The sequence below is a fragment of the Bubalus bubalis genome, chromosome 16 (genome assembly GCF_019923935.1).
Source record: "Bubalus bubalis isolate 160015118507 breed Murrah chromosome 16, NDDB_SH_1, whole genome shotgun sequence".
Taxonomy (NCBI): Eukaryota; Metazoa; Chordata; class Mammalia; order Artiodactyla; family Bovidae; genus Bubalus; species Bubalus bubalis.
In genome coordinates, this window is record NC_059172.1 from 42,558,553 (window position 1) to 42,586,534 (window position 27,982).

Here is a 27,982-nt window from a genome sequence, read left to right on the forward strand (position 1 = left end):
TCAGTGGTGGGAACATTTTGGGGCTGGGGCTCATCGTTTAGGAACAGAAGGGAGTACTGATTTCTCAGCTTCCATGGCTACTTCAAAGTATCCTGAATTGCCTTAACAGTAATTAACACAGTCTCATACAGATTTATAGCTAAGTATATATGTGGCTGTTTTCCTGGAGATTAAGTACCTTGAGAATAGTCACTGCCCTGGGTACTTACATCATTTTCTGGCTTTTTTTTTTTTTTTCCCCTTTTTAGTCTCATGTACTTTTGGAAACAATCCATTTTCCTCCTCAAGTGAGGAAGGGGGGAAAAAAGAGGTCGGAGACTTGGAGGTTGATGTAGACAAGGGAGAGAGGGGATATGCACTCCTGTGGGGGGAGAAGGAGTAATGAACAAGCACGAGGGGCCTAAAGACAAGGCTGTACTGCAGAGAGGCTCTTGGCCAAATGTCTGCATCAGTGTCTGAAACATGCATGTCATAAATACCGTTCTTTCTGTGGTTTGGAAGACATGTGGGTTATGTGCTGGCATACCTGTTTCCTTAATTTCTCGATAGGAGTTCAATTGAAAACATCACAAGACTGACTTAGCTGAGGGAAGGATAAGTGGTTTTTCCTAAACCTTAAGATGGCTTCAGGGCATCCAGTGTGCCTTTGATGGGCTGGTTTGGGAGATGAATCCAAAATCCAGAGAGATGGACCAGGTAGAGACAAAAAGAAAGTGAGAAAGGAAAAGGCCCTTGGAGCCACATAGAAGTCACGTTCTGTCCTGGATTATCATCATTGACAATGACAGACCAGAAGCCTTATAAATACATGTTGATTAAATTTGTTACGTATCAAAAAGTTTCCACCTAAAAATCTTTCTTAGCATCCCTATGGAGACCAAATTTCAGTAATAGAGAAAAACCCAAGGATGAAGAATTCCACCCCTGCACCTCCTGCATCACGTGGTGCCCTGGAACTGAAAGGCCTTTATAGAGGACACACAAGAAGGGGAGAGAGTGTCAGGTAGTGGGGAATACAATATTCTTTTCCTCAAATATCAATTTTGTATATTCCCTTGGGACTCTCTTTCCTTGAGTTAGAAAACAAGCTGCTCCAAATATTACCTGTGGGAACCACTCAGAGTCTCCCAGGGCTCTTAGGAAGGTCACTTCTGAGTCAGTAGGGATGGCACTTGGAACACAAGCCCTCATCAGCTTTTTGAAACTGGCTTTCACTTGTCGGATGTCATGATATTCAACAGGAACAAACTCACAATTTAAAGCAAATTCTAACTTGAAGTTCTGTGGATGAAGATGCAGAGAATTAAGCAGATGAAGTGTAACAGGTAAAAGAACAATGTTCTCAACAGGGAAATGCTTAATAATATATAGTCAGTTGAGGCCAAGGAGCTGCAGGGGCTGCAATGGGTCAAGAAGGTCAATCTTATGTGGCTAATGCATCAGTATTGCTGGAAAGAGATATTCAGTAAGATCTAGTGCTTTGACTTGACTTCTCACTCTGAAACTTGAAGAGGCTACTTGTAGACTGGAACCTATTTGCTGGAGCTTATAGAACCAAATAGAAGCCACTTAAAAAACCATGAGGACTTCCTTGGTGGCTCAGACGGTAAAGTGTCTGCCTACAATGTGGGAGACCCGGGTTTGATCCCTGGGTCAGGAAGATCCTCTGGAGAAGGAAATGGCAACCCACTCCAGTACTCTTGCCTGGAAAATCCCATGGACAGGGAAGCGTGACAAGCTACAGTCCATGGGGTTGCAAAGAGTCGAACACGACGGAGCGACTTTCACTTTCTTATAAGGCCATGAACCTGGAAGTCTAAAGAGGAACCAATGATGCATGACTAATCCCAAACTGTAAACTAAATCTCCCTAAGATGTGCATTACAATTAAAAGGTAATATGCTATTGAGGTTCCAAAGCTCTACAACTTAAAGTTTATAGACATACACATTTGTTTATTATGCAAGTAAAACACAGCCACTGTGAAAATGAAAAAAACAGAGTAGAGATAAACATGGAGAAGGAAATAGAAATCACTGTCTCACTGTCCTAAGACTACTAATATTGTAGTTATTCTTTTAAAGCCAATAATAAAAAAATGATATACAGTAAAACATGAGAGACTTTGTTGATTTCTAACTTTTGGACAATTTTTCCCACTCAATATGACATATATTTGAGTACTTTTACTCAAATAAAAATTCATATGGAATTTTGGTACTTTTAATCCACATGGAGTTTTTCCAGGTGAGTTTTCAATATTAACTAAAGAATGCTAAATTGATGGCTCACTGTAATGGTTTATTCTGATAATCTAGTTGCCTACTTCTGAAGATTTAAAAGTTCTCCAGCTTCTTATGGCAAAGAATGAATGACTTTTCTCATGTTCTTTTCACTTTCTTCATATCCTGCCCAAATTACTCGAGCTGGACCATCTGTTTTCTGAAGACTGACTGTACAATAATGTGAATGTGATTAGCACTGCTACAGTGTGTATGTTAAGACAGTAAATTTTATGTTATTTGTATTTTATCACAACTAAGCAAAATTGCTGCCAAAGATTACATATAGGGTCCATTTCATGTTTTATACTGGTTAGAGTGTTTTTTAAAGGCCTATAAGAGTTTTCAAATAAAAAGCAAAAACTCCCAAGTTTTTTTTTTTTTTTCCTTTAAAGAGCATTTCCAACATATATTAAGAAAAAAAGTTTATTTGTCTTAGTAATTCCACGTTTAGGGAGCTACCCTAAAAAAATAATCTAAAATGTAGGGAAAATCCTCCAGTGGATTGTATTGTATCTCAATAAAAAATAAAAATAAAAAAGCTGTATGCTACTGTGATTTTACATATAGATGATAAAGAAAAACAGAAAGGAACTCTTATTCTCATACTGCTAGATTCTTTATCTCAAGTCATAACATGTTTCCATGTTGTATAATATAATAGACTTCATAATTATTTCAATCATTGGATAATTTTCCAAATTGTTGGATATTTTGGATTTATCATCTATGTGTAAAATTTCAGTCACATTGTCAAGTTTTTTTAACCTTTTTTTTGCTTTACTTTAAAAGTTATATACAATTCAAAACATTTATTATAATCCAGATATATTTACCAAGATATTTGAACATTTATATTCCTGAGTAAGTTCCCTGTGCTGTACAGCAGGTCTTTTTTTGTTATCTATTTTTTAAACTTTTTATTGAAGTATACTAAATTGATTTACAATGGTGTGTTGTATAAATTACAAAAAAACAACTTCTAATACATAAAAAATAGTTTATTTTTCAGGACAACTAGATTCTTTTCTATTTCCCATCTGCACTTGAGGTAGGTATACTTACCTTAAGAGGCTTCCCTGGTGGCTCAGACATTAAATAATCTGCCTGCGATGCAGGAGACCCAGCTTTGATCCTTGGAGAAGGAAGGGAATGGCAACCCACTCCAGTATTCTTACTTGAAGAATTCCAGAGAGAGAGGAGCCTGGCGGGCTATAGTCCATGGGGTCACAAAGAGTTGGCCATGACTGACAGAATAACACTTTCATACGTACCTTATACAGCAGGAGTTATTGACCATAGTGTTGAGACACACTGTTAGATTATAAGGAATTTGTCACCAAGATATTAAAAGTATATGAATTAAAAATGGTAAATAAAGCCAATTCCAGATTATTTAGAATAAGTCACTCTCACTGATTGGTTTCCTGTGTTTCCTTTTGCTGGGAGAAGGTGTGGAGCTGTAACCAGGCAGCACTGTGCTGGCTAGACTGAGGCACACATCAAACACATGCACCCACGGTCTACAGACGGAGTTCAATAAAAACACGTGAATGGAACACACAAAAATGCTCATAACTAATGTGCCATAGATTATGTTTGGGATTATGGAATTATGCTTTTTAAATATAATATTGTATTGATGAAAGAGAGAAGGGAGGGAAGAAAGGAGGAAGGGTCTATTTGGCCAGTCTTTCTTACTTGTATATGCCTGATCACACAGCTTATCTGAAGACTGATGTGCAAAGGGAATGGTAGAGATGTGCATTCAGGAGACAAACCTTGGGGAGTGACTCAGATCATAAATAAGTGGTGTGCTTAAGTGTGAGAAGTCTGTGCTCTGGGAAAGACACTGGTGCCAAAGAGGCTGTGCAGGCATCCCTGGGCTACTGTTGAAAAGTGTCCCAGTTATTTTCTGGACATAAGATTACCTGCTGTATCAGAAGACACGTGTGCATATTTAAAAACTGAGCATTACCCAGCAGTTTCATTCTACCCTAAAGCCTGGAGACTAAGTGACTACGGCAGTCCAGGCAGCGGGAGAAGTGCCAGGTAGATTGCCACAGAGGAGCTGACTCAGGCTCTGGCGTCCTTTGGACCAAGCCTGAGGGATCCTGCTCGCAGCCTCCATTCTTCAGTTCAACTGAAGGTCTGCCTAGATTGTCCAGTGCTCACTGCAGCCCTGGACTAAACTTGAGAGGATTTCTTAATTAACAAGCCCTTTTTATTTCCCACACACCTGTCAGTAATGATGAAATTTATTTTGTAATGTGTGAATTGCAAAACATTAAATCCAGAAGAATTAATGTTGCTTTTGGAGATAGAGACTGTCTTTACAATTTAGAGGAACTTGAGCACAGTGAAGCTCTTTAGCATAATAACTGAAAAGTAAGAATAAAGTTGATTAGCAGCTAATTAATATTTTACATTTTCTGACATGTCTTAGAGGACATGTGTCTCTGTATATAGCCTTGAGGAATCTTAAAAAATGTAACCTAAGAAGTACAACCTTGGCCTTCCCTTGCTTCCATATGCAGTGCCATACTATTTCCACTGTTCTTCCTTCCTATAGCTTTATCAATAGGTTTACGAAGAACAGAAACATCTGTTTTGCCATGGGCACAGATTCTGGAAGCTGAACTGAAAGAGTGGAAAACCACAGCCTGAATAGATGTCTTTCTTCTTTTTTTAAATGTATACTCCCTAATAGTCTTGATGTTTATGCTGATTTTCAAAATGATTATGTATCACAACTTCTTTACCCATTAACAATGAAGAATATAATAATGGAATATTACTCAGCCACTAAAAGGAACAAAATTGGGTCATTTGTAGTGATGTGGATGAACCTAGACTCTGTCATACAGTGCGAAGTAAGTCAGAAAGAGTAAAATATTGTATATTAATGCATATATATATCCATCTAGAAAATGTTTCTGATGAACCTGTTTGTAGGACAGGAATAGAGACACAGACATAGAGAATGGGCTTGTGGACACAGCGGGGAAGGAGAAGGAGGATGAATTGAGAGAGGAGGATCGACATATATACACTACCATGGAGAGAGGAGGATCGACATATATACACTACCACGTGAGGAACAGCTAGCTAGCAGGAAGCTGTGTGTAATGGGGAGATTAGCGTGGTGCTCTATGGTGACCTAGAGGGGTGGAGGGAGGCTCAAGAGGGAAAGAATATATATATGCTTATATCTGATTCATGGTGTTGTACAGCAGAAACTAACTCAACATTGTAAAGCAATTATCCTCCAATTAAAAATATCCCATGATAAACCATAATGGAAAAGAATATTAAAAAAAGAATGTATATATGTATGTGCTGAGCTTAGTGGCTCAGTCATGTCTGACTCTTTATGACCCTGTGGACTGTAGCCCGCAAGGCTCCACTGTCCATGGGGCTTCTCCAGGCAAGAATACTGCAGTGGGTTGCCATGCCCTCCAGGGGATCCTTCCAACCTAGGGATTGAACCTGGGTCTCCTGCATTGCAGGTGGATTCTTTATCATCTGAGTCACCAGGGAAGCCCCAAGCAATTATCCTCCAATTAAAAAAAGTATCTTATGATAAACCATAATGGAAAAGAATATTAAAAAAAGAATGTATACATTATGTGTAACCAAATTACTTTGCTGTAAAATAGGAGTTAACAACATTGTAATCAACTATACTTCAATAAAAGAAAAAAGAAAATGATTATAAATAAGCACTTTTTTCACGGGTAAAATATGCATGTGTGTATATGCATATGTATCTCCTTCTACATAAGTACAGGCAGACACACATATGTAAACATATTCATGAGCTAATTTTTTTGAGATTATTAACTCTAGGTTAAGAATCCAAGCTGGAAAAAAAAAATTCTAGGAAAATTGGTTTATGAAATGAGTTTTAGAAGCTGCCTTCCTGTATCCATGAAGTTTCTAAGTGAGAAAAAGAAATCTTACCCTTAGCTGTGACTTCTCACCAAATATGTAAAGGGCTGCTTGACGTTTCAAGAGCTGGTTTTGCAGGTAAGTGCTGTTACTGAAGGAGGTTGAGTGATCCTTGCCTGCCAGCCGGGCGCCAACATCAATGAAGGATGTTGGAGAGCTGATCAGGCGAGTGCTAGAGCGAAGACTTGCCCAAACACCTTCACAAAAGTCAAAACAGTTGAGTGAGATAATCTGATGTGAGAATGCCATTGGATAGGGAAAAAGATGCATGCTCTGCAGGTACAGTTTTAGAGGTAATAGCAAATTAATTCATCTAAGTAATCACATATCATATTGGTCATCTGCATCATATAAGCATTATTCAACACAGCATTTCAAAAATCATTTGGCTCAGAGGAACCTAAGAAATCACCCAAGTCAATTCTATTTTTGCATACTGATGTAAATTCAGTATTTACATACTGAGTATTTTATCATAAATAGAGTACAATGACTCTAGGAAAGAAAAAAATGTGGGCAGGAGGCAATAATGATGCCTAGGGAAGAGAACATGGAAGTAAATTCCTCATGGCTTCAAGAAAGAAGTAAGAAACATTCTTCTGCTTTAGTCAGTTCAATAAGAATTCCACATTAAGAAATAAATCACAACTTTACTAAACCCACTAAAATTTGAGGCTGGATTTAGAATTAATATTTGCACATCATGCCAAAATGATGTAATTTTAAGTCAGTAAAGATTATATATTTATCTTTTTTTCCCCCAGTATCCAGGAAAAACAGTGAAAAGTTATAAATTTAGTAATGTGCATTTCACTCTTAGGAGGCTTTATTTAAGAGGGACAGTCTTAAATAAAGGGGCAGATGTCTTCTAAGGGAAAGATGAAGCTAAGCTACTAGGAAGAATCTTATAAGTTGACCTTAATTAATTAGAAAAATCAAGCATTTTATATGCAAGTTAGACTATTAAGTATTTAAACACAAAGGGATATAATACAGCTCGAATTTTACAGAGGTCCTTAGAAATGCCCATAGACTGTGGTGTCAGGCTGTGATGGAGTCACAGGGGTACATAGCACTACTACTGCTTCCCTAAAGAGCTTTCTTTAGATTTGGAAAGGCTCTTTGAGAAGCTTTAATCTTTGACAAATATTAAATCAAGCCATGTTTCTAGGTGACCAGAAGTCACCATGATAATGTCACATCTGTTTCTCTCTTTATAAGCATCTATAGGGTCGGAAGACCAGTTCTCAAGAAAAGGTTTTGTAATTTCTGCTTAATATGGATGAACCTATTACAACTGATAAGGTTTCTTAGAAACTATGGCAAGTGTTAATTTTTTTGTAAATGAAGTCACAGAGGAAATTCAGAATGTGGATGAGAATAAAGAATACAATTTGACAAACGAATGTGAAATAAGTCACTTGTAACACATATGCCTTCATATGAAGATGGTTAAAAACAGTGATACATCATGACAAATAATACAGTACCTTGATTATGGACTCTTCCCTTAGCTGAAGATTTGGGATTGGACTGAGTAAAACATTTATCTCTGTACCCATGCACTGGTAGGTAAGATTAAAGAAGGAAGGAGGAATGAAATGTACATAGCAGCAAACATCAGAGCAAATTGCATAAGAGAAGAACAGGTTAATTTTAAAAATTAAATTAACAATAGGGAAAATGTAAATATAATAAAAGCAGAAGATTTGATTAACAAATAAAAAGCTTATTTGATTAACAAATAAACAGTCACACAAAAAGATGAACTGAGTGTCTGTTAAATGAAATTTCAGCACTTGTTTATAAATATTATAAGCACAATGAAATGGACAGCACAGCAAAGAGTGCCACTAAAAAATTATACCAAATGGAATAAGCTTTTAGAGGTTGTCACTTGGTGAGAAACAAATTTTTATAATAAAATTAAGGAATTTGGGGAGGGGATGAATGTTAGGAATACATTGGTCCTGGTACTTAATGAGGCTGACTGATTTGCAAATAAGATTTGCTATATAACACGTTTATTCTTTGAGCAAGGGCATCATATCAGGAATGAAGCTCTACCAACCATTTGGAATAACAAAGGGCATGTTTTCGCAGTAGAGCAGTAAGCATTGCCACACTATCTTCTTTTTTCTCTTTTCACTTGGAAATTCCATTTATTTTCCATAAGCCGATAGTTATGCACAGCATTAAAACTTATGATCCTGTGACAATACCCAATGCCACAAAAAATATAGCTTGTGATGGCTGACGCAATGGCTTCTCCTAAAATCCCTACTTGCACCAAAATGACAGGTAGTATCAAAGATAATACTTTTGTAATTTGAGTAATTTTTTTTTTCTGACAGAAAGTGCTTCGTGACAGTGGCAAACTTTACCTGGTAACAACAAGCACGGTGAGAAGTCAGTCACAGTTATGTTCTTTCCTGAGCAAAAGGGCTGCTCAAGTCACTTAAGGAAAAGGATTCTGTTCTTATTAAGGACTGAAAACATCAATGGCAGGATAATTAAGCTATCTATTTCAAAACTGCATAAAATATGACATAGTTTGATAAAAGTCATCAGCCATGATCTTTCATTTCTGCCTCACTCCTTTGGAAACAGGAAACGAAGGGCACTGATGCTTTCAGTAGCCAGAAGAAGTCAGGAAGCTCAGGCTGCAGAGGTGCTGGCTGACGGTACACAGAAAATGCTACTACAAGACAGAACAAAGAGCTGAAAAAGGCACAGGGCTCCCAGAAAGGAGCCTACTGGTCTCCTGTCAGTCAAGGCTCTGAGCTTTCGTACTGAAATACAGATCAGTAAATGCTTGCTTACAGTGACGCCTGAGTGCTTGGGTCCCTGATTTTGAGATATTGTTCTCTAAATACATCATTTTTTTACGCTAGTCCCTCAGCCTAGAATGACCTCTCCCATTTCTTTACCTGACAAACTCCTTATTCCTTAAGATCCAGGAACAATGTAAACTCTGAAAACCATTCCTGACTGTCCCTAGAGTTGTAGAGAGCTCTCTTTGAACTCTGATCCCATAGCACACTGTGATTATTTGCACATCTTATTTTACTGATTGTGTGTTCCAAAGGGCAGAGACCTAATCACATTTAGTCTTTGCTGTTGCTGGCTGTGCCATGCGTCTTGTGGGATCTTAGTTCCGCAATCAGGGATTGAACCTGGGCTCTCAGCAGTGGAAGCACAGAGTCCCAGCCACTGGACTGTCAGGGAATCCCCCACAAATAGTCTTATCTCCATGCCAAGAGCCTGAAATGTAGGTACTGCAAACATTTGCTGATTACTTTCTTTTTGAAAATTGATACATGTGAGCTGTTGTGGTTTTCTACTATATCCTGAACTCAGTTATTTGCCCTGAAAGAATAAAAGGGGTATTAAATTTTAAAATAATTAAGTACTTTCTCAAACAGAGCCTCATTAATGAAAAACTGCCAAGTATTTATCACTGAGCAGAAAATCAGCAATGGGAAAACAGCCTGTACTGATATGGGGCCAACACAGGACTTAAACAACTGCAATTCCATCCGGCAATCACGTTACCCAAAGGTGTGACATTACTTCATTGGTGGTGAGGTCTACTTATTTTCCTAAGTGATTCTCAGGTGTCAAATACGTGTCCTGAGCATGTTAACACCAACCTGGAGGTGTGTGTTTCCAAACTGCAGAGTCCTCCTTAGTGGTTTGTGAAATGATTTTAGAAGGTCAAACTGTATTTTTAAAGAAGTGAAACAGATTAGAATAGAAAAAAGGTATGTGCACTGCTTGTGGTATGTAGATGAATATTGTTTTGTGAAACTTTCGTTACAGTCTCTATACATTTTGCATACATATACAAAGGTATATGTATACATACAGTAAGAAATACATTTTATATCCGTAAGTCGTGATCAAAAAAATTTGAAAGTTATTGGTCTAGGCTGAAGGCACATTTCCTTTATCTGCTTGCCTTTTGCCAGTGAGGAGCAACCAGACTTAAGGCAATTTACATTCAAATATAGACTTCCCTCCCATTTCAGTGGAGTATGAAGCAACGATAATGACAATAACTTCAATAATAATAATGGAACTGACATTCACTGAGCTCCTATTAATAATGAGCCAGTTACTAAATTAAGCGCTTTACATATATTTCATTCTTTCCTTATAACCACTTGAAAGCGAAAATACTATTTATTATCTCCATTTTACAGATGAGGACACTGAACATGAAGAGGTTTCCTAAGTTGCTTACTATCATACATTAAGTGGTAGGACCGCAGTTTGAGTCTGAATGTAACTGAACCGAACTCTTAGTGTCTTGTTACCTAAGCAACCATGTGGCCCTGGATCTGTCCAGAAGAGTCTGGATAAAGAGGTTGCTTCAGGGAAGAAGTCATTTAGTTCATCCCACCCATGGGAATGAAGTGTTGTTCAGAGCATGAGTTTCCTGAGCAATGATATTATTCTCTCTACTCTGTTCAGAACAAAGCAAGGAAAGAAGGAAAAGACATGCTAGGGTTGGATGTAGGGACAGCGTACTATATTTATCAAAGTAACCTTATGCCTAGCAAAATGCATGACGTATAAGTTATATTCAGGGAATGCTGCACTGAAATGGACTGAACTAATCTTAGTCCCAGTTCTGCTCTTATTTGCTAAGTGATCTTGGCTAGGTCATGTCATCTCTCAAAGTCTCTTGAAACATCTGTCCTGAAGGTTATTTTAAGGATAAAATAACACTGCTGAGGAACTTAAAGGGCTGTGGAAATGTAAAGGAGGAAAAATTTAAAAATTTTCCTCCGTGTGGCTACTTCTCAAATACACCCAGCTATTTCATTTTTATATTTAAGAGGCGGATTTTCTCATGGCATTTTTCTACACAAGATAATTTATCCAAGTTGCAAATTTTGCTCATAGGGCACAAAACCTACTGTCATTTTAAATGAAAAGCAATGTTATCTATTCACATCTTCATCTTTTCTTAACTGGTTCCTGCAGTTAAGAAGCAAAAAGGTTGCTTCTCCTGTCTTAGGAACTCTTCAACATGCATGCTCAATGCTAAGTGACCACCCCGACTGCAAAAGGGTGAAGGAGAAGGTGGAGGTCAGTCTAAACCCTCATTCATCAGGGTAGGTAAGAGGCACAGTGGAGAGAGCATAAGAAGGAAAGCAGGAACTAAGATTCTATGACAATGAAAAGGAATGGAAAAACAGTGAAAATAGAATAGAAAAAAGGAGAAGGTTGGTAGGGAGATTCCAAGATAGGAGGCTCTCTCCACACAGGGTAAATGAGGAACCGCTGGTGAAGTGGTACCTAGCTCTCTGGAAAAATGAAGACTCTATACTTGAGGATGGGAACAAGGAAATGAACTAACGGCAAGGCATGCAAATGTCTACATGTAGTCATGCCCTGGCCAATCTGAGTGTGAGTCTACCTGCCATGTTCATGTTAACAGGGAATCTTCTGAGATTTCCTCAGCTTGCCCCAGTCCATTCCTGCTGCTCTATATGAGGAGGGATGATGCTATCAGAAGAGGCAAAGGAAAGCAGCTCTAGGGACACAGAAGATTAAGGTGTCAGGAAGCGGCCACATTTCATCTTCCAGTTAATCACTGGGACCTTGGGAGATGTGGGGGCTTTGGGAAAGAAGAATTAAGAGATGGACCCTGCTTAGGAGCAAAAAATCTGTCATAAGGAAACACACCAAGTTTACAGTAATTTTTAGGAGAAAATATTTGGGAAGGGGATCATGAATAATAATTATGGCCTCATTATGCATAGAAAGAGTCACAAACAAATTAAATAGAGTTTAACCCTAAGATGTAAATACAGCTTTCCAGGCACATTTGAGAATAGAAAAGAAAGGACACAAGATTAGAATGTAACCACTAGTGGGGATTCCCTTGCATAAAAAAAGCCATGAATCTGAGGCCAATATAAAAAAAGAAAAGATACTGAGGTTGAAACATATTGGTGAACATCCTTGAGCCTCAGGTACCAACACAGAAACAGACAGTTTCATACCTAAAATTTATAATATAGGTCACCTGGCCAAGTGGAGGAACAGATAATGTGTTTGTTGTTGATGAAGTTTACAAAGACAGAAATCAAGAGTAGGATGGGGATGGGAGGGTTTCAACTAGATAAACCAAGAAGTTGCATTCTACTAAAAGTTAAAGGGAAAAGGTGCTGACATGCCTGCTAATATAAGGTTTCAGATGGCAAATGAAGAAATAAGAGAACTGCAACTTCGAACCAAATCCCGACACCAGTTCCTGGCAACAGAAATACCAGAAACCTTGGGAGAAATACACTGTACTATCTTTTAGTTCAAACTCACCAAGAAAGAAATGAGGAGAAGACTGAAGATTGTATCTTAGACTTTAAAACAACAAGTATTTAAAAGTTCAGGAAAAAGCTACATATAACTGTTATGGGTCAAACTGTGTGCCTCCCACCCCATCAAAATTCTTCTGTTGTCATCCTAATCCCTCAGTTCAGTCACTCAGTCGTGTCTGACTATTTGCGACCCCATGAATCTCAGCACGCCAGGCCTCCCTGTCCATCACCAACTCCCGGAGTTCACCCAAACTCATGTGCATCGAGTTGGTGATGCCATCTAGCCATCTCATCCTCTGTCGTCCCCTTCTCCTCCTGCCCACAATCCCTCCCAGCTTCAGCATCTTTTCCAATGAGTCAACTCTTCGCATGAGGTGGCCAAAGTACTGGAGTTTCAGCTTCAGCATCAGTCCTTCCAATGAACACCCAGGACTGGTCTCCTTTAGGATGGACTGGTTAGATCTCCTTGCAGTCCAAGGGAGACTCTCAAGAGTCTTCTCCAACACCACAGTTCAAAAGCATCAATTCTTCGGCACTCAGCTTTCTTCACAGTCCAACTCTCACATCCATACATGACCACAGGAAAAACCATAGCCTTGACTAGATGGACCTTTGTTGGCAAAGTAGTATCTCTGCTTTTCAATATGCTATCTAGGTTGGTCATAACTTTCCTTCCAAGGAGTAAGTGTCTTTTAATTTCATGGCTGCAGTCACCATCTGCAGTGATTTTGGAGCCCCAAAGATAGTCTGACACTGTTTTCACTGTTTCCCCATCTATTTCCCATGAAGTGATGGGACCGGATGCCATGACCTTCGTTTTCTGAATGTTGAGCTTTAAGCCAACTTTTTCACTCTCCTCTTTCACTTTCATCAAGAGGCTTTTTAGTACCTCTTCACTTTCTGCCATAAGGGTGGTGTCATCTGCATATCTGAGGTTATTGATATTTCTCCCAGCAATCTTGATTCCAGCTTGTGCTTCTTCCAGCCCAGTGTTTCTCATGATGTACTCTGCAGAGAAGTTAAATAAGCAGGGTGACAATATATAGCCTTGATGTACTCCTTTTCCTATTTGGAACCAGTCTGTTGTTCCATGTCCAGTTCTGTTGCTTCCTGACCTGCATATAGGTTTCTCAAGAGGCAGGTCAGGTGGTCTGGTATTCCCATCTCTTTCAGAATTTTCCACAGTTTATTGTGATCCACACAGTCAAAGGCTTTGGCATAGTCAATAAAGCAGAAATAGATATTTTTCTGGAACTCTCTTGCTTTTTTGATGATCCAGTGGATGTTGACAATTTGATCTCTGGTTCCTCTGCCTTTTCTAAAACCAGCTTGAACATCTGGAAGTTCATGGTTCATGTATTGCTGAAGCCGTCCTAACCCCTAGCACCTCAGAAAATGTGACCCCATTTAGAAATAGGGTCACTGCAGCCGTAATTAGTTAAGATGAGGTCACACTTCAGTGGGGTGGGCCCCTAATTCATGTGATTGGTGTCTTTATAAAAGGGGAAATTTGGAGACAGGTGCACAGGGATGTCATGTATAGATGAAGGCAGAGATCTGGCTGATGCTTCTACAAGCTAAGGGATGCCAAAAATTGCCAGCAAACCATCAGAAGCTAGGGGAAAGGCACAGAACAGACTATTCCTCATGGCCCTCGGAAGAAGCCAAATCTGATAACATCTTGACTCTGAACGCCTAGCCTCCATACAATAGCTTTAGAAGCCACGCAGTGTGGCATTTTGTTACAGCAGCCCAAGCAAACTAATACAATGATGTTAAGGCCTGATTAGGAAGATAACTGAAGAAGGGTGAAAGCTCTTAGGAAACTCTGCAATCACAGAAAGTTTTGATGAAGAAGGAAAAAAAAGTATCTGTCTAAAGAATCAGTATGATTGCCAGGAGATGTGCACAGTAATCTTGGTTTTCAAAAGGGAAACAAGTGAATTTTGTAAAATAGTCTTTATGTCGATCCTGAACTATTGTCTCTTATTCCTCAACCTAGCACTTCCGAGAACAAGAGTAAAAATAACAGGCAATGGAGGCACAGCCTTCGAGTCTGGGCTCACACTGCCCTAGCTGTTTATGCTTCTGTGCTCAGCCTTTCTACCCTGCATACTTGAAGCATCGTGGAATGCTGCCAGGGCCGAGTCACCATTTAGACATGCTCCACGCTCCCCTCCCCATCCAGGGCTCCCAAACTCATCAGTATGTAAGATTTCAGCAATTATTATACCTCTTGTTCCATGAGGCTAAACTCATCTGTCACCATGCTAGTAATACATTTGATCATTCATTTAGAAAAGGGTGATAAAAAACAAATTTAATCATTAGTTGATTTAAAGTATCACTATCTAGAAAAAAATTTTCTGCTTTTAAGGTTGTATCAGGGCTCAGTTATAAAAATCAGTCTTACTAACCTCCTCGAGCAAAGCTATTGGATGGGTTTACATCCAAATGTCCTGGCACTACCTGCTTAAGCACAGTGGACATTCTTGAAGTCCTTCTTTCAGTCCCTAAAGTCAGCCAAAAAGAAGAACAAAAACCATGTCGTTGGGGTTAACATTACTCAAATGACAAAAAGTTATCTTCATGTGTAGCATGTCTAATTGCTGCCAAACATTGTACTTTTTAAGTACCCAAAGCTTAATAGAGATAACAAGGCACTGTTACTATTTCCTCAGAGATACACACATCTGCAAGATTATAGAGAGTTAGGTTTGGCAAGTGCAATCAGAGAACTGAATGATAAATGAAGCAAGGCATGCATGGTGTTACTTTACAAGAAAAGCCACTTTCTGCTTATGTTGAGCTAATTCAAATAGTTGATTAAGCCAAGGAGACCAGCTTCTCAAGTCACATGCTCCTGTGTCTAACACATTAGGGTTACCTCTACATGAACCCTTTGGGGTTCCATCACATGATAACTGAAACAGAATATTAGTACAAGTCTTAATGGCTTCATCCAAATCTAGTGAAAACAAACTGTACTGCAAGTCATAAAAGGCCACAGAAACTTCAGGAATTTCAAACTTATACATGATGATTTTAATAAACATACATTCAATAAACATGTTCAACTTACACAGTCAACTCTAATACTGATACTTTAAACTTTGTGTAAAACAGATTTCAGGAAAAAAAAAAACTCACATGACTTTGTCTTTCCTACCACCTCTCCTACTACTCTTTTTAAAAGGAAATAACCGAATCTCTAAATTTGGTTACTATTTACTAGAAATTTATAGTGGTACCCTGATAAAAGCTAAAGTTACAGACCATAAGGTAAAACATTAAGGGGTCGTGTTGACGGAACAATGCAAATAACTAAAGAGGCTAACCCTAGGAATGAATATGACCTTTCATAGCTGTCAAAAGGAAATGCATTATATCAAATCTTACCTGGAGACAGAGCAAGTGCTGGCCTGACAGTAAGAGGGTTATTGCCACTGAGCTTCTGATGGACAGAAACTGCACTCAGTAATGCTTGCAAGTACTTTTCTTGTTCTATGCTACTGGAAGATTCTAAAGAGGAGGTAGGAGCTATAAAAGGAAAAGATATTAAGTAAAACCATCTCTATATTAATAAAACAGGCTCACTCTATATATATGCTTATTCCTTCTATATATGGTCTTCAAGTTACCACACTCAAATATAGAAACCAGCCCCACTTAAAACTCCAAACTTAAATAGATAATCCTCCGATGATGATGGTTTCACCACATCTACTTCCAGACTGCCTCATCATCCTCCTGAAAGAGCCCAGGCCTGGAAAGCCAGCACACAGCTGTCCTCCCAAGTGGAGGTATAGTTTTTCACTATCCAACCAACTCAAAGATTCACAAAAGACAACATTTCCTTGATGACCCATGCTTCTGTTCGGGAGCAGAGGATGGAGTGGGTTCCCTCAGCATCCCAGAATGAGCAGAAGTGAGACTTCCCAATACCAGTAACTGTATTCCAATTCTGTCACACTGGCCTAACAGGGGACGTGAACTTGTAGAGGGTTGTTGTGGAAAGAGTGGAGGAAGAAGAGGACATAGGAGCAGCTACTGCTCAATCCCCTGGTCCTTCTAAAACAGGATCAAAAAGTATGCACAGATGGAAACAACAGTGAGAGCAATTCTGGTTGGAGGGAGTCTGAGCCTGGCTTGCATGGAATAAAACAGAATCACTGAAAATGGCCCAGGTACTCTAAAGTGGTATTGGGAGGGGACTGACTAGAAGAACAACAGATAATAACAAATTTTCTTACAACATGACTAGGAAATAAATAATTAGCATTACTATCTTATATTTTATCAACTTTAAAGTGCCATCATATTTTATAAACTCTAAAATGCCATTAATTATAAGATGCACTACTATTTTATTTAATGAGAATTTAAAAACTGCCATTTAAGCCAAGACACAATTCTTTCTGATCACATGAACTGTAGGTCACATTCCCATTTTAAAGATATTAAAATGTGAGTAAATGTGTGAGTTCAGAAAGTGTGAAAAACAATAAATTTATATTATACTGAAAAATCAGAAATGAGTAGAATAAGACAATTTCAAGTTTTCCAACTAAAAGCTCAGTGATATGCTCATAATAATGCTCCTTGAGATGATTCACTCACTTTATGTAATCTACATATGTTATGTTCTATGATCCCCTTATGTGGCTTTAGAAGATTCCTTAGGACAGAAAAAGTTAAAAGCCAATGGCCTTCAATATATATATGTTGAGATTCCATGCCAAGCGGAATAACAACAACAATATAGCCCACCAGGCTCCTCTGTCCATGGGATTCTCCAGGCAAGAATATTGGAGTGGGTTGCCATTCCCTTCTCCAGGGGATCTTCATGACTCAGGGATCAAACCTTGGTCTCTTGCATTGCAGGCTGATTTTTCACTGTCTGAGTCATGAGGGACGCCAAATAACATAGCATTGTGTGTATAATGTCCTCAAGTGAACTGAATGATCAAAGACATGCTGGCCAACTTTGAACTTTCAGGAAGGAATGGATGAGAATAAAGAAGACATGTCAAAAAGCACATGGTTCTACCTACTGAACCACTGAACTTGAGTTTGCTCATTTCCAAAGAGGGAAGTCATTCCTAACTTGAATCTGGTGTCTTAGTGGTCCTTGGTTAAATTTTTTGAGCATCTGTTTTAAACTAGAGGTTATGAGAAAGGTTAGCAAAATGTAGCTTCTGACTGACTTCAGACCTCAAACCCAGTGCTCAGAAGTGTCCTCAGAAAAAGGGCACCACGCTTAGTGTGCGTTTTTTCTTACATTGACCAGCCTCTAGCTTCCTAAAAACTTTTCCATTTGAGTGCTCCAAAACCAGGATTTTGGTCATTAGGTTGCTGACTTGTATGTGTGTGTGTGCGTGACATGTAGGAATGAGATAGGATATCCTATATCACATAGGACAGAATACCTATTTACTTCTGAAGCTAGTAAATATATCTGAATACTTCCCCCCCAAAAGAAAACAATTATTATATCTGTTTCCATTTGTGGATACTCTGGTTTGCTGAAATGAAAACAGCCTAGAACCAAAGACTTTACTATATTAGTTTCTATTAAAATTCAAATATAGACAGACATATTAAGCAAGATGTCAAATTCAAGGCGGAGCCCCACACTGTCAACTCTAGTTCTTAACTGAACAGACTATACACAGCGCACTGGAAAAGTTCACATGTGAGAGGCTTGATGGAAAGGGCAAAAAATATCATTCCTGGACTTTACTTCCTTAATTTTTGGAATACTTAATTTTGGAAGTGGAAGGATCAGCATAGTGTTGTGGAGAGTTGCTTACCTGCCTGAGGGGAGTTCTGAGACTTAAAAAGGCCAACCACTCCCTTTCCATGGAACCCTCCAGATCGGAGGAGCAGGGTACTGCTTCTTGAGTTTCTCCAACACACAACAGGCAGGCGATTGTGTCGATAGCAGCGGGCTACTCTGGGTAAACTACTGTCCTGTACAGCTTGAGGTACAACTAAAAGGCCAGGATAGCTTCAGGGGAATGGAGAGGAGAAACAGCATGATTTGGGTGGGCGAGGCAGGGTCGGGGGAGGAGAAGGAAAAAGAAATGGGGAGAGAAAGAATACAAGAATGTGAATTTCATAAGTTCACAGCAAATTTCTAAGACTCAGAAACACTGGTGGAGAGATAAGACATATATTTCAAACATGAAACAATTCAGTTCTTTAGGGGTTGAGAAGAAAAGGCCTAGATAGTGAAAACAACTAGCTCATCTACTAATCTTTTCTTCTTTTTTTAAATAAGCCTTCTTCAGTGATACTGCAAGCTTTTGCTGAGTAACGTTAAGTGTAAAAATTAAAAACGGCATACAGAACTATTAAAGAGGCCTCCAATAAACAAGATTTCCCTTGCCTTATATACAACTTGAATAAAGATTGCAAGATTAATGTATTAATGTCAACTTTATGAGAATGACAAATCAAACTGTCAACTCCTTGGATTACTGAAATGACAACAGAGGATAAAGTACACTAACATTCAGAATGCCAGAGATGGTGAAAGGATTAAAAATCAAAACCAAATGATTTTTGGTATGAAAACAATATGTTCAAATGTCAAGTAAGTGTAAATATTTTATTAACACTAAATGTTGATAATTAAAAAAAAATTAGCTCATAAAGTTACAGGATATGATGCTGGGAAAATTAAAAACAGACAAGATAGATAAAAACTTATTTATCTTGTTTTTATAGATAAGTACAAGAAGACAGGCAGCTTTCAAAGCAGTACTTCAGTTTATTTAGAAATATTAAAGAGATTCCATGTTAATAACCTCCTAACCTCTAATCCCATGTCTTTTGTGTGTGTGTGATTTTTTTTTAAATTGTGGTAAACTGTACCTAACATGAAACTTAACATGTTAACCATCTTCAGTCCACAAATTAGTGACATTGTCACAATACTGTGCAATTAATCACTTCCAGAACTTTTAATCCCTTATCTTGTTATAAGTCAGTGCTGAGAGCAGGGAGAGAAAACCCAGTATGTGGTCATATAACCTTCAATGACTTTAGTAAATGCCAATTTTATTTCTTATTTATCCAGAGATTCCCTGGAAGCATTCTGAAAGCCTAGCACTTTCGTGCTTCAGGTTTACAGGCTGTCTTTTTCTAATACCACAAACTGAGAGCGAGTCATAGTTGTAGACATAATCATTCATGAAGACTTGAAAACCAGTTCCATTATTAGGGTCCTATGCTTCTTTTCTTTTTTAAATCACAGTACAGTTGTTTTACAATGTTGTGTTAGTTTCAGATGCACAGCAAGGGCTTTCTCTTTCTAACTCCAGTTTAGTATCTGTTTATTGCTCCTTTTGGTTCTAGATACTACGGTGATTTTGTGTCTTAGATAAGAGAGTAATGCTTAATAGCTTTTGGTACTGTTTCAGTAACTGGGAAAGAACCAACACACTCCTCTACCCCATTCCCCCGTCCCTTCTTTCCATGGCATTAGCACCACAGACCATGCACTGCTACACACAGGATCTAAGACTTTCCTGGTCCCAGGCATGGGCCTGAGTGACGGCTGGATAGCTACTGGTGCTAGGGTAAAAAGCATAGAGCCTGAAGGCCAGCAGAGGCTACTCTCAGGACCAGTGTCATTTAGCATGAAAGATATATCCATTTATCCTGCCACCCACCCTATTCTACCACCACTACTTAGAGCTACCAGCCATGGGTACCAGAGGAAGCCTTGAGGTAGACTGGGCTTTAGGAGCTGCTGTGGAAACTTTTAGGGCTTCCCTCATAGCTCAGTTGGTAAAAGAATCCACCTTCAATGCAGGAGACCCTGGTTTGATTCCTGGGTCAGGAAGATCTGCTGGAGAAGGGATAGGCTACCCACTCCAGTATTCTTGGGTTTCTCTTGTGGCTCAGCTGGTAATGAATCTGCCCGCAATGCGGGAGACCTGGGTTTGATCCCTGGGTTGGGAAGAGCCTCTGGAGAAGGAATACTCCAGTATTCTGGCCTGGAGAATTCGATGGACTGTAGTCGATGGGGTCACAAAGAGTCGGACACAACTGAGCGACATTCACTCACTCTGGAAAGTGGAAACGTCCAATCAAAGAATAACACACATACAAATAACTTGAAACATACATGAATTAACACAAAAAGAAATCCATATCATTAGCATCTGGGTCAAGAAATGGACCATTCATTACCAGCATCCAAAAAATCCCCTTGTGTCACCTCCCATTCAGTGTTTCTCCCTTTTCCTCCTCCAAAGATTATCATTAAACATCCTTGACTGCTAACAACATGGATGAGTTTTGGCTGTTTTTTGAATTTTACAAAAAAGGAACAAATAGAATTTATTTTTTTGTGTCTGGCTTCTTTTTCTCAACAGTATGTTTATGAGACCCATCCATGCTATCGCATGCAACTATAGTCTGTTCATTTTCGTTGATGTACAGCTGGGGTCCCCAACCTCTGGGCCATAGATCAGTGCCTGCTCTCAGATCAGAGGTGGCATAAGATTAGAAATGAAGCACATAATAAATGTGATGTGCTTGGACCACCCTAAACCCCCACACCCACCTCCCCCCTGCAGGTCCATGAAACTGGTCCCTGTTGCCAAAAGGTAGGGGACTGTTGCTGTCTATTATCCCACTATGTGACTATATTACTTATCTAATCCTTTTATTGTTGATTTTGAGTAGTGTCTAGCTTTTGACTATATAAGAAACATGTTGCCATGAACATTCTTGTAGTTGTTTTTTGGGAGTATGTATGCTTTCCCAGATGGAGTAGGCTTTCCAAGAAATACATAACAGATTGTGCACATGTTCAGTACAGGTCTAGATGCTGCCAGGGAGCTTTCTAAAGCTATTTAACCAATTTACAGTTACACCAGCAATAAAGAGTTCTACTTGCTCAACATTTTTTACTAGCATTGTGTATTGTTGGTCTTTTAAATTTTAGCCATTTTTGCAGGTATAAATTTGTCTCATTGGGACTTTAATTTGTATTTATCTGAAGACTAATAAAATGAGCATTGTTGGAAGATGGAGGGAACTAAAAGTGCCTACCAAATTGAGAAGGCATCTTGAGATTAAAGCATGAGGCAGGCAGCTCCATAAGTAAATATTATATATTTATATATATATATATATAAATATAATAATAAAATGCATCAGTTCATTAGAGGGTATCTTACTCACAGGGTGGGATCTATCAGTGGATAATGATCAGGCAACATTTGCTACTATACTCTGAGCCCAGGACAATTTTATAGTCAACCTAGAGTATGGCGGTAGGTGCTTAGAAACAGGATGTGCATTCCCAAGTTAAGAATAATAGGTCACTAGTCTCAAGGGCCCTGGGAATACTTCAGGGAAGGTTTTCATCATTGTTTGGGAACTAACAGAGCATATAGACTACCTGGTCCTAATAAGCATTAAATAATATCTATTGACTACAAAGCTCTTGATGACAGAGAAGTGATTCACCGCATAGTACAGAGTTGGGCAGGGTCAGCGAAAAGACAGGAGAAACTGTTAAGGCCCAAGATGGCATCAGTTATGCCAAGAGTCACATAAGCATCTTTTTAGATATTTATTGCCCACTAGGATATCCTCACAAAAGAGGACATCCTCTGCCTTTGGTTATTGCCTTTTTATTCCCCTAATGATGTTTTCTGATATATAAAACTTCTTAACTTAGCTATCTTTTACTTTATGGATAGCTTTTTTCCTGTCTTAAGAAATATCTTCTAGAAGCTTTATTTAAAATTTTAACCTTTTTCATGTAGATCATGTAGCTCTACAGATCAGTGGGAATTGATTTTTGCCTATGTAGTGTAAGGTAGAGGTCAACATTAATTTTTTCCTTGTATGGATATCCAGCACCATATATTGAAAAATATCTTTTATCTACTATTTTTAAATGCTATCTTTATCTTAAGCCAAGTGTTCTCATATGTTGAGATTTTTCTATATTCCCTATTTTGCTCCAGTGATCTGTTTATTCCTGTGAACATTCGATACTGCCTTAATTACTGTTACTTTATATAAAGTCTTGATATCCTATAATATTATTCTGTAAGACGATCCTGCTACTTCTGGCCTTTTGCATTTTAATGTAACTCTTAGAATCATCTTTTCAATTTCTATGAACATTTTGCTGGGATTTTGATTGGGATTGTATTGACTCTATAGGTCAATGTCTGGGGAAATCACAGTTTTAGAGTACTGAATATTCTAGTCCAAGAACATTAAATATCTACTTATTTGTCATCCTTAATACTGTTTTGACTGTACCATGTAGAGATTTTATACATCTTGTATTAGTTTTAGTCCCAAGTGTTTAATAATGTTTTTTAGTGCTATTTTAAATAGTACTAATAGTATCAAAATAACATCATTTAAAATTTCATCTTTTAATTGTTTTTGGTGTATATATATGACTAATTTTTTATAATAACCTTGAAAATTTGCTTATTAATATAACAAGTTTATCAGTTGAGTCCCTCAGATTTTCTGTTTAATCAGATCATCTGTGAAAAGCAGTTTTATTTCTTTCCTTTCAATCTTTCTTTTATTATTTATTTTTCTAATTTTTTTGTACTTCCTAAGACCTCTAGTACAACACTGACTAGAAGTGGTGATAGTGGGCACTTTTGTCCGGATCTCAGAGTACAAGTTGTCAGTACTTTACCATTAAGTAATTTTTGCTGCAGGATATATTTTTTAGAAACTTAGGAAATTAAGAAGCTCTCCCTGTATTTCTAATCTGCTTAAAGTTTTTTATAAAAACTCATATATTATACTTTATAAATGCTTTTCTGTATACAATGAACTTACAATAATCTGTAATTCTTTTAATGTGGTGAACTGTGCTGATTAATTTTCAATTGTTAAGCAAGTTTAGCATTCTTGTAATAAACTACACTTGGTCATAATGAATTCTGAATGAAATGAACCTTTTGTCATTATGAGCCATCTTTTTTTTATTGCTAGTAAAATTTTACTTTAAAATATATTTTAAAATTTATATATTGACAATAGCTTTATTTTAAAAAGGTGGTTTTGCATGCTGTATTCTTTCTGTTCACTTTCAACCTTTTGGTAATTCTGTATATTAGATATAGCCCTTAAAAGCAGCATAAAGCTTAAAAAATTTGGATTATCTTTTTCTTTTTATTGGAACATTTATCAATATTATAAGTAATATAATTACTGATATATCTGAATTTATACTATCTTACTATTTGCTTTCTATTTGTCCCATCTGCTGCATGATTCCTTTTCTCTCTTTCTTGCCTTCGTTTGGATTATTTACTATTACATTTCCTTCTAATAGCTTACGGGTTTATGCTATTTAATATCACCATAATTTCCTTATAATAATCATTAGAATAAATGGTATATTCAGATTTTATTTTGTTTCTGACAGAGTGAAATGATAAATAACACCTGTTTTCTCACTGTCAGATAAGATTTTGATAACAAGCTTCTCAAATAGCAGGACGTCACACCTTATGCCTTTGCTTACACTTAACTACAAAGAAAATTTGGTTAGAAGGACAGAGTATTAGGAAAATTACTGCATACTCAACAAAGTCACAGCCTTTCAGTACTTAATGTGAAATTTTTATTTATCCCAAATGTCAATCTATATTCCCAATATGTTTCTCAAGTTTCACATTTGTATTTGTACACTTAAACTGTCATTTAAAATGAGATAGCTACAGTTCTTCAAGAACAGCAGGGCTTAAACTAATAGTAACATTAAGACAACTTTCTGAAATATGTGCAAGACTTACAAGTTACAAAGTACTTTCACAGTGTTATTGTATTTAATCAAACCAGAAATTTATACATGCAAAGAAAAGAATTTACCTGAAAATGATCAAACTTGTGGAGGGTAAAAATGTAGTTTTAAAAGATATAAAGCAGGAAATAGGGCTTAACAGATATATATAAAATAGCAGTAGACACAGTAGAAAAAAGAACATGTGTTCATATTATTCTTTAAGTAGTATCTCTTGAAAAAAGTCTATTTAGACAGCATAAGGAAACCTGACCTACACTTGGATTAGCAAATTACGGCCTGGGCCCAAACCGGCCTTGCCCATTTCTTTATGTACTGGCTATGGCTGCTTCAGTGGCAGAGTTCAACAGCTGCAATAAGAGAACATATGCTGAGTAAAGTTGAAAATATGTACTATCTGGTCCTTTAAGGAAAAAGTTTGCAGTCCCTTGACCTACAGTATATTTTCATCTCTCCTCTGCCTGGGCAAATTCTATTCCTACTTCACGCTATCTCAGGCATGCTAGAAGAGGGGCAAACAGGAAGAGAAAGACAAATATGGGAAATCATAAAGTGGACAGAAACTATTACCGTCCACTTTCTGATCTAACATAGGCACTGTTCAGTGACCCAGCTATACTTGTGAGAATGTCAGTGAGACGCTTGCACATGCTGCACAAAAAATGTCCCTTAAACACACATACCCCTGGACACCCTGCTCCTGTTTTCCAGCATCTCTCCTTCTCTCTTGGCTATGGATGCAAATAGCCCATTCAAGACTCAAATGGAAGAAAGGAAGGTCTCTTTTGGAGAGACTAACAGACTTACCTCCGGCAGAGTGAATACATCCTGTTGGAGGCAGTGATTCGAAAGTACTCTGGTTTAGAGCGAGAAGAGCTGCCACTTATGGTTCCCAAACCCAAACGCTGATAGTCTCTGAAACAAGCTTTTTCTACTAGCTGTTCCATTGTAGATTTCTCTGAGGCCTTTAGAGTGGTACTCGTGGGGAGTTCACTATCATCTGAAACTTGATGGCAGAAACAGGTTTTGAAGAAATGAGACAGCTCAAAGTAGAGGATTAAAAACTTCCTTCTAAAGAGGATCTTTAACCAAGAGAGGTTTATATTAGGGCTAGAGGTGCTATGTATGCCAAAAATTGAATTATGGAACTTCTATGAGGCATCATTATGCTCAAACATAAACTGTAATAGTCAGGAAATAAAATATTAGGAGCTCAACTAACTCAAAACGTCAGGGAAAGTAACTTAAAATTTCTAAAAACAATATAATTTTGAATATATTACCCATATTTTTCTTTGTTAGTCAGGCTTGATTTTTACTGTCCACCTGGAGTGATTTCTATTTAGGACTCTGTAAACACTCATACTTTGTGAGAGACTAACCTATTAGTAAAACTCACCTCTAACATAATCATTACACAAACTCATCAGGTTTCAGTTAACTTTAAAGAGCATACACTTTCATTAGAAATTTTTAATTAAGCAGAAGTTCACTACTGGGAAAGGATCTTTCTTAGATATGAAGAAGTTATATTTGGTGGAAGTTTTATTTTGTCAGAGGATGTGGTGTACATGGGAAACTCCCTCAATTTTGCAATCACAGGTTACAGAAGCCTTTAAAATTTTAGATGTTGGAAGAGTTTACCCAATAACCAAGTATTTTAGGGAGGATTAAAAACAACAACATTCCTAATTGGTACTGCATGTTCTAACTAAAAAAAAAAAAAAAAAAAAATTCCATGTTAAAAACTGTCCTAATTCACTTTCCTACTTATTTTTACAATGAGAGAATTAAAATTAACCTTACAAAGTTTTTGGAAATGTACTCAAAGTTCTAATGTCAAAGGGAAAGATATAGCTCTCTTCAATTAAAAGAAAAAAAAAACCTAGTTTATTTCTATAAATATAAGCCTTTGTGCTTTAGTTTGTGAACTTCACAATGCAAATGCATCATTAAGTATCAGTTTTATTTGTTTTGGCCTCTTATCTTTAGAAGAGCAAAGAGTATTACATAATTTGGTCTTTTGGTGGAATAATTATCATAGAACAAGTTTTTGTTCTGTGAAATCATAAAAGCTTTAAATTAGAAGAGTCAATAGTGATGGGTAGCAGTAATTTTTGTATGACTTTCCATGTGACTGTGAGAAGCCCGGGTTCTAATAAATGATCTTTTCACTGCCCCCAGAGGCAAGCCTGTAGCTACACATACTGAAATGGAGACCTTTAGCCAAAGATCTCTCTAAAGATGATATTTCTTTCTTTAAAATGTTCTTCTGTTGTTATTAGTGGCAGTAAAAGTAGTAGTTGTATAACCACTGGTGATCCAGTCTAAGAGTCTGAGAAGAAAAAGGATGCAATGGCATCCTTTCTCTTAGATCAGATTCTCTCTAGTGTTAATTCCATAAGCATACTTGACATTGGGTTAAGGAATAGAAAAATTTTGCTACTGGTTTCCTGACTGAGTTATCTCAGCTTCCCAGGTTCTGCTCTTTTAGATATTTAGCAGGCATTTTTTTCTTATCACCTAAGAATGCCTTCATCTTAGATTCCCCATATAGATTAGGAGTACCCACAATGTTCTCACCAAAACCCCAAATATTCAACTTTGAATAATTTATGTCCTTATTTTCTTATTCTTATTCCATAACAATAAAGTACAGGGGACTACTTTATACCTAAATTTCCTGTGCAGTGGGATTTCTTTCTTTCTCTTTTTAATGAGACCCACATGCTGCTGCTGCTAAGTCGCTTCAGTCGTGTCCAACTCTGTGCGACCCCATAGACGGCAGCCCCCCAGGCTCCCCCGTCCCTGGGATTCTCCAGGCAAGAGCACCCACCTAACAGTGGCCAACTAGCTCTATGGATTAGTGGAGGAGTGTGTGTGCGCTATGTTGCTTCAGTCGTGTCTGACTCTCTGCGACCCCATGGACTGTAGTCTGCCAGGCCCCTCTGTCCATGGGGATTCTCCAGGCAAGAATAGGAGTGGGTTGCTAGGCCCTCCTCCAGGGGATTTTCCCAACTCAGGGGATGAACCCGCATCTCTTACATCTCCTGCATTGGCAGGCAGGTTCTTTACCATTAGCGCTACCCGGGAAGCCCAAAGGAGGAATACAACTTAACAGAATCTTATCTGAACAATGGAATACTGGGGAAACCAAAAAAATTTTTTTTCCAGTTCTGAGAAGGTGGTAAGTACCTCCCATCTTATGAGGTAGGTTTTTAAGAGTCAGGTTTAAGTGCAACTATGTCTTTATCTCTTGTTCTTACTCATATAAGAAGAAAGAACAAAGTTCATTCATGAAGGAAAAATGAGTTCTCACATACCAGATACGTCATCGTCTTCATTCCATCCGGGACGGCTCACTCTCTCTTCCACAATCGTCCCTGTCCTTCTCTTCAGTAAATACTGCCGCCCAATCGTCATTTTGCCTGCCCTTTTAGCACCTTTCACAATGGTTTTCGAGAAAGTGCTGCGAGTTATAAAACCAAAGAGAATGTTAATTTACTATGAAAATGCCACTTACATTTTTTGATACCCATGTTGCTCAACTTGTTTTTTCTCTACCGCCACACCCACTAGTATTATCCAGACCTTCATTAAGCCTC

General features: G+C 37.9%; 1 protein-coding gene across 4 annotated transcripts in view; it reads right to left on the minus strand.

Annotated features, from left to right (window-relative positions):
• SBF2 (SET binding factor 2) overlaps nucleotides 1–27,982 on the minus strand; it is a 509,682-nt gene that overhangs the window by 36,278 nt on the left and 445,422 nt on the right. For 3 of the 4 annotated variants that reach the window (XM_025265781.3, XM_044929499.2, XM_044929498.2), the window contains 7 exons: nucleotides 27,701–27,846; nucleotides 25,185–25,383; nucleotides 18,379–18,575; nucleotides 15,965–16,105; nucleotides 14,983–15,078; nucleotides 6,246–6,430; nucleotides 1,105–1,281 (listed from right to left, as the gene is read on the minus strand). In XM_025265781.3, the coding sequence (XP_025121566.1) occupies nucleotides 1,105–1,281; nucleotides 6,246–6,430; nucleotides 14,983–15,078; nucleotides 15,965–16,105; nucleotides 18,379–18,575; nucleotides 25,185–25,383; nucleotides 27,701–27,846 (1,141 nt within the window). The remainder of the gene's footprint in view (nucleotides 1–1,104; nucleotides 1,282–6,245; nucleotides 6,431–14,982; nucleotides 15,079–15,964; nucleotides 16,106–18,378; nucleotides 18,576–25,184; nucleotides 25,384–27,700; nucleotides 27,847–27,982) is intronic. The other variant, XM_025265782.3, reaches the window with a different exon arrangement.